Raw genomic sequence first — 8,391 nt, 5'->3', positions numbered from 1 at the left:
CCTGGTGGTCCCATCCTAAGGCAAAAGGGCCGAAAGGAGGACCACAAGGTTGTCATGGAAACCCAGCCTCACTGCCCTCCCCCTCCTCTTGGGGGATTCTCATCCACGCAGGCAGCATGTGGTTCTGGTGCCTTCCCTGCTCCATTCGGGCAGGGAGAAGGGCTGCGTGCTTCTGAGGAACCTGAACGAGACCGTGACCCTGACGGCTTCCCTGCACTCCATCCTGCAGAATAAGAGCCTCAGCATCATAGACCTGCAGGCCGAAAAAGATGCGTTCCACTGTATCTCCTTCATGGTATGGCCGGGGCTACATTCCACAAACTGGCTTCTTTCCTTGAAGACCTCAGCTTGTGCAGAGAAGGATTGGAGAAGCTGGTTAAGAAAACAAACGCAACTTCCCCAAAGGAATCTACGTAGAACAATTAACTATAATTATTTTTTGATCCATCCTGGGGCTCGAACTCAAGGCCCTGAGGTTCTTCTGGTTCAGGGGTGGCGCTCTACTGCTTGAACCACAACACCATTTCTGGTTTTCTTGCCCCAGGCCGTGTTGGAACCATGATCCTCAGATGTCAGGCTGGGAAAACCACTCGTGGTCTGGTTAAATTAAAACAGCCATATTGTCCATTTCCACAGAAGAAGAGGCCTTTTTTCTTATTATTAATTTATTTATTTTCTTATTAATTTATTTATTTTCTTATTAATTTATGGGCTATTGAAAATATCGAAGAGGTCAGGCGTGGTGGCTCTCAGCCACCCAGGAGCCTGAGATCAGAGGACGGCAGTTCAAAGCCAGCCTAGGAAAATCCATGAGATTCTCATCTCCAGTGAACCACCAGAAGACTGGAAGTGGCACTGTGGCTCAAAGTGGTAGAGTGCCAGCCTTGAGAAAAAGCTCAGGGACAGCGCCCAGGCCCTGAGTTCAAGGCCCACAAACCTTTACGTTCTGAACAAATCTCCAAACGGGGCAGGAAGATGGCATGGGTTATTTTTTTCAATGTCTTTTTCTGTATTTCAGATTCCACCGACGGAATTAAATGAGGCCATGTTCCTTACTGTGCAAGTGAGGGGAGAAACTCAAGAATTCAAGAAACGAAGCACAGTCATGGTGGAAAACAAGAAGAACCTCGTCTTCATCCAGACAGACAAACCCATCTACAAACCAGGGCAGACAGGTAAGTCAGGACAAACAGCATGCGAACAGAAGCCTCCAGAATTCTGATCCCCTCTGGACTGGGTCCCTGAAAACTGTCCCCTGCGTGGCTTGTGTCACCGCCTTGTCCACGTCCTCATGCAACGTATTTTTGTTTCAGTGAAATTTCGTGTGGTCTCAATGAATGAAAACTTTCGCCCCCTGGATGAGATGGTAAGATTCCTGCTAGCCACCTAAAAATCATGTTCCTTGGTCTACGATTGCTGGAAATATATATATATATATATATATATATATATATATATATATATGAGGTATTAAAGGCAGGACTGGGGATGAGAAGAATGGAGATCAGTGACTCATACATGTAATCCCAGCTACTGGGAGAATCATGGTCTGAGAAGAACCAGGACAAAGTTGGTATGAAACATGATCGGAGAAACAGACTGAAAAAAAAAGGAGGAGGAGGAGGAGGAGGAGGAGGAGGGAGAGGGATGGAGGGAGGAAGACAGGGTGGAATTATTATTCCAGGCCAGAAGAGAAGGAAATTTGGAATTCTGTCTTGGTCTGAAACATCTGGTATTGTCAGCTGTCATGCAACTGACTTCCTTCTCAGTTTCCAGATGGGAAAATAAATTCAATATTAGACACAGAAAACTATCCAAGGACATAAGTTTAAATCATTTCTTAGAGCTTTAAAGGTTTTTATTTTCTGTGCAATCTTTACTTTGAAGGAAGATGAGCTTTTGCTCCTCAAGGTTCACTTTCAAGAGCAGGTGCATGGTTTTAGTACAATGCAAACATCAAACTAGATAATAGACTTGTGAATAGACCTTTGATATATAATCTATAAGCCATGTGCTGGTGGCTCACGTCTGTCATCCCAGCCACTCACGAGGCTGAGATCTAAGGATCACGGTTCAAAGCCAGACTGGGCACTAAAATTCATGAGACTCTTATCTCCAAGGAACCACCAGAAAACCAGAAATGGTGCTGTGGTTTAAGTGGGAGAGCACCAACCTTGAGTAAAAGAGCTCAAGGGCAGTGCCCAGGCCCAGAACTTAAGCCCCAGGACTGACGATATATATAAGGTATATGTGTGTGATGTATATGTGCAAAAAGTAATATATATGCAATATACATGATATATGTATGTGATACGTGTGTATGGAATATATGTTATGGGTATACAGGATTTGTTTTATAATATATATCTCTATATGTGATATATGTCTATCATATATATAATATGTGTGTATATCTTGGACATGTACAGATATATGCCAGGTTTGAAAATGCTCATGAGATGCATTCTTTCTTTTTCTTTTACTCTTTCAGATTCAACTATTGTACATTCGGGTAAGGAAATTCATGTATCCGTGGACCCCAGGTCCCCTAATTTATTCAAATCAATTCATCCGTAGAGTCCAGCTCCCTTTCTCTATTGCAACTAATTGATCTTAGATTTCCTTTCTCTACTGTGATTAATCGGACTCTTTATCTATTGTAATTACTGGATTAATGAGCTCTAAGTCTCTAATATAATGATTTTACCCCTGTCTACGTCCCTTTTCCTGTTGTAATTCATTTACAGCTGGGTCCCTTTATCTATTGTGATTCATCTAGCCCTTGATTCTAAATCCCTTTAGCTATTTATTGTAATTTAATTTAGCCCTAGATGCTAAGTCCCTTTATTTATTGTAATTCATTTACCTGTCTCCATGACCCTTTACCTATTGCAACTCATTTACAGCCTGGGTCTCTTTGTCATTAACTGGCCTTTTAACTATTGTCATTCATTGAATCCTAGACTCTAGGTGCATTTTATCGATTGTAATTAATTGACTCACAGACCCCTACCCTTGATTGATTGTCCTGTCCAGCTGGGCTCCTTCATCTGGAGTCATCCGTCCGTCCCTTTCTGTGTCCTAATCCCTCTACAGCCAGGTCTTCATGGATATTGTAATCCATGTCCCTGCTGTCATTAACTCACCTGTGGGTCCCTTGATTCTAGTTCATCTACAGCCGGGTCCTTTGATCTCCGATGCCTCTTTGCTCTGTAGGACCCCAAAGGGAACAGGGTGGCGCAGTGGCAGGGTCTCCAGCTGGACACAGGCCTCCGGCAGCTGTCCTTCCCGCTGTCCTCAGAGCCTCCCCAGGGCAGCTACAGCATGGTCGTGCAGATGGAGTCCGGGGCCACGGCCAAGCACCTGTTCAGCGTGGAGGAATTCGGTAGGGATCCCTGGGCAGCATGGGGTCCTTTCCATTACACCTAAGCCACTCCTGGCTGGTGGCAGCCAATGCTGCAACTCAATGCACCCTCCTAGCCGGGCCATTAGAGCTCAGGTCTGTCATCGCAGCTACTCAGGAGGCTGAGATCTGAGGATGGGGGTTCAAAGCCAGCCTGGGGAGGAAAGTCAGAGGGGGAGGGGTCTTATCTATCACCACCCACCAGAAAAGCAGAATGTGGAGCTGTGGCCACCCATGGCCCCTCGGAGGGCCAGAGGTCAGGACTGACCTCTTCCTCCTCCACCTCCCCCTCCTCCTCCTATATTTTCCTCCTCCTATCTTTTCCTCCTCCTCTTCCTCCTCCTCCTCCTCTTCGCCTCTTCCTCCTCCTCCTCCCCTCTTCCTCCTCCTCCTCCCCCTCCTCCTTCGATCTTTTCCTCCTCCTCTTCCTTCTCCTCCTCCTCTCGCCGGCCCCGCCCTCTCCCGCCACCCCCTCATCCCCGGCCCCGCCCTCGCTCCGCCCACACCCTCGCCCCGCCCTCTTCCAGGCCCCGCCCACGGCCCCGCCCCACCTTCTCTCCGGAATGGAACCCAGGGCTTCATGCAAGCTGGGCAAGCAGTGAACCCCTGGAGCAGACTCCACACGTGTCTACACAGAATAAATAGAGAATCGAGAAGGCATTAGATCAATAATAGGTGATAGATGATGTATAGATGATAGATGATGTGTAGATGATAGATGATGTGATAGATGATAGATGATGTATAGATGATAGATGATGGATAGATGATAGATAATGGATAGATGATAGATGATGATGTATAGATGATAGATGATGGATAGATGATAGATGATGGATAGATGATAGATGATGATGTATAGGTGATGGATGATGTGTAGATGATAGATGATGGATAGATGATAGATGACGTATAGATGATAGATGATGATGTGTAGATGATAGATGATGTGTAGATGATAGATGATGTGTAGATGATAGATGATGGATAGATGATAGATGATGTGATAGATGATAGATGATGTATAGATGATAGATGATGATGTGTAGATGATAGATGATGGATACATGAGAGATGATGGATAGATGATAGATGATGATGTATAGATGATAGATGATGATGTATAGAGGATAGATGATGGATAGATGATCGATGATGTATAGATGATAGATGATGGATAGATGATAGATGATGATGTATAGATGATAGATGATGGATAGATGATAGATGATGTGTAGATGATAGATGATGTGATAGATGATAGATGATGTATAGATGATAGATGATGATGTATAGAGGATAGATGATGGATAGATGATCGATGATGTATAGATGATAGATGATGGATAGATGATTGATGATGATGTATAGATGATAGATGATGGATAGATGATAGATGATGTGTAGATGATAGATGATGTGATAGATGATAGATGATGGATAGATGATAGATGATGGATAGATGATAGATAATGGATAATGATAGATGATGATGTATAGATGATAGATGATGGATAGATGATAGATGATGGATAGATGATAGATGATGATGTATAGGTGATGGATGATGTGTAGATGATAGATGATGGATAGATGATAGATGACGCATAGATGATAGATGATGATGTGTAGATGATAGATGATGTGTAGATGATAGATGATGTGTAGATGATAGATGATGGATAGATGATAGATGATGTGATAGATGATAGATGATGATGTGTAGATGATAGATGATGTGTAGATGATAGATGATGGATACATGATAGATGATGGATAGATGATAGATGATGGATAGATGATAGATGATGATGTATAGATGATAGATGATGGATAGATGATAGATGATGTGTAGATGATACATGATGGATAGATGATAGATGATGTGATAGATGATAGATGATGTATAGATGATAGATGATGATCTATAGATGATAGATGATGGATAGATGATCGATGATTTATAGATGATAGATGATGGATAGATGATAGATGATGATGTATAGATGATAGATGATGGATAGATGATAGATGATGTGTAGATGATACAGGATGTATAGATGATAGATGATGCATAGATGATAGATGATGATGTATAGATGACAGATGACGGATGGATGATAGATGATGGATAGATGATAGATGATATATAGGTGATAGATGATGGATAGATGATAGATGATGTGTAGATGATAGATGATGGATAGATGATAGATGTTGGATAGATGATAGATGATGTGTAGATGATAGATGATGTGTAGATGATAGATGATGTGTAGATGATAGATGATGGATAGATGATAGATGATGCATAGATGATAGATGATGATTTATAGATGATAGATGATGATGTATAGATGATAGATGATGATGTATAGATGATAGATGATGGCTAGATGATAGATGATGCATAGATGATAGATGATGGATAGATGATAGATGATGGATAGATGATAGATGATAGATGATGTGTAGATGATAGATGATGGATAGATGATAGATGATGATGTATAGATGATAGATGATGGATAGATGATAGAGGATGTGTAGATGATAGATGATGTGTAGATGATAGATGATGGATAGATGATAGATGATGCATAGAAGATAGATGATGATTTATAGATGATAGATGATGATGTATAGATGATAGATGATGATGTATAGATGATAGATGATGGCTAGATGATAGATGATGCATAGATGATAGATGATGGATAGATGATAGATGATGGATAGATGATAGATGATAGATGATGTGTAGATGATAGATGATGGATAGATGATAGATGATGGATAGATGATAGATGATGATGTGTAGATGATAGATGATGGATACATGATAGATGATGGATAGATGATAGATGATGATGTATATACGATAGATGATGATGTATAGATGATAGATGATGGATAGATGATCGATGATGTATAGATGATAGATGTGGGATAGATGATAGATGATGATGTATAGATGATAGATGATGGATAGATGATAGATGATGTGTAGATGATACATGATGTATAGATGATAGATGATGCATAGATGATAGATGATGATGTATAGATGTCAGATGACGGATGGATGATAGATGATGGATAGATGATAGATGACGGATAGATGATAGATGATATATAGGTGATAGATGATGGATAGATGATAGATGATGTGTAGATGATAGATGATGGATAGATGATAGAAGATGGATAGATGATAGATGATGTGTAGATGATAGATGATGATGTATAGATGATAGATGATGATGTATAGATGATAGATGATGGCTAGATGATAGATGATGCATAGATGATAGATGATGGATAGATGATAGATGATGGATAGATGATAGATGATAGATGATGTGTAGATGATAGATGATGGATAGATGATAGATGATGGATAGATGATAGACGATGGATAGATGATAGATGATGTGATAGATGATAGATGATGTGTAGATGATAGATGATGATGTATAGATGATAAATGATAATGTATAGATGATAAATGATGGATAGATGACAGATGATGCATAGATGATAGATGATGGATAGATGATAGATGATGGATAGATGATAGATGATATATAGGTGATAGATAATGGATAGATGATAGATGATGTGTAGATGATAGATGATGGATAGATGATAGATGATGTGTAGATGATAGATGATGTGTAGATGATACATGATGGATAGATGATAGATGATGCACAGATGATAGATGATGATGTATAGATGATAGATGATGATGTATAGATGATAGATGATGGCTAGATGATAGATGATGCATAGATGATAGATGATGGATAGATGATACATGATGGATAGATGATAGATGATAGATGATGTGTAGATGATAGATGATGGATAGATGATAGATGATGGATAGGTGATAGATGATGTATAGATGATAGATGATGTGATAGATGATAGATGATGTGTAGATGATACATGATGATGTATAGATGATAAATGATAATGTATAGATGATAGATGATGGATAGATGATAGATGATGCATAGATGATAGATGATGGATAGATGATAGATGATGGATAGATGATAGATGATAGATGATGTGTAGATGATAGATGATGGATATATGATAGATGTTGGATAGATGATAGATGATGTATAGATGATAGATGATGTGATACATGATAGATGATGTGTAGATGATAGATGATGTATAGATTATAGATGATAGATGATAGATAGATGATGGATGATGGATAGATGATAGATGATGGATAGATGATAGTATATGGATAGATGATAGATGATGATGTGTAGATGATAGATGATTGATAGATGATATATGATGGATAGATGATAGATGATGGATAGATGATAGATGATGTGTAGATGATAGATGATGGATAGATGATGGATGATGGATAGATGATAGATGATGGATAGATGATAGATGATAGATAGATGATAGATTATGCATAGATGATAGACGATGTATAGATGATAGATGATGTGTACATGATAAATGATGGATTGATGATCGATGATATATAGATGATAGATGATGGATAGATGATAGATGATGGATAGATGATAGATCATTGATAGATGATAGATGATGGATAGATGATAGATGATGTATACATGATAGATTATGTGTAGATGATAGATGATGTGATAGATGATAAATGATGTACAGATGATAGATGATGGATAGATGATATATGATGTATACATGATCGATGATGGATAGATGATAGATGATGGATAAATGATAGATGATGTGTAGATGATAGATGATATGATAGATGATAGATGATGGATAGATGATAGATGATGTGTAGATGATAGATGATGTGATAGATGATAGATGATGTATAGATCATAGATGATGTATAGATAATAGATGATGATTAGATGATGGATGATGATGTATAGATGATAGATGATGGATAGATGATAGATGATGTGTAGATGATAGATGATGGATAGATGATGGATGATGGATAGATG

The 8,391-nt window shown here is 39.3% G+C and overlaps 1 protein-coding gene across 1 annotated transcript; it reads left to right on the top strand.

The window, feature by feature from the left end:
- The first annotated feature begins 970 nt into the window (after positions 1 to 970).
- Positions 971 to 3,429, top strand: LOC150039567 (alpha-2-macroglobulin-like). Its single transcript, XM_090327748.1, has 4 exons — positions 971 to 1,175; positions 1,314 to 1,366; positions 2,492 to 2,512; positions 3,217 to 3,429. Exons 1-4 carry the CDS (start codon positions 998 to 1,000, stop codon positions 3,427 to 3,429), a joined length of 465 nt encoding a protein of 154 aa, XP_090183874.1. The 5' UTR covers positions 971 to 997.
- The last annotated feature ends 4,962 nt before the right edge of the window (positions 3,430 to 8,391 follow it).

This window comes from Megascapheus bottae, unplaced genomic scaffold, assembly GCF_031878675.1.
Source record: "Megascapheus bottae isolate mThoBot1 unplaced genomic scaffold, mThoBot2.hap1 HAP1_SCAFFOLD_133, whole genome shotgun sequence".
In the NCBI taxonomy this organism is placed as follows: Eukaryota; Metazoa; Chordata; class Mammalia; order Rodentia; family Geomyidae; genus Megascapheus; species Megascapheus bottae.
This window is presented reverse-complemented; position numbering and strand designations above follow the sequence as displayed.

Coding starts and splice junctions, on each gene's coding strand:
- LOC150039567 (XM_090327748.1), top strand. CDS start 998: ATGTCTTTTTCTGTATTTCAGATTCCACCGACGGAATTAAATGAGGCC. Junction 1,176..1,313: donor CTACAAACCAGGGCAGACAG/GTAAGTCAGGAC, acceptor TTTTTGTTTCAG/TGAAATTTCGTGTGGTCTCA. Junction 1,367..2,491: donor TTCGCCCCCTGGATGAGATG/GTAAGATTCCTG, acceptor TTACTCTTTCAG/ATTCAACTATTGTACATTCG.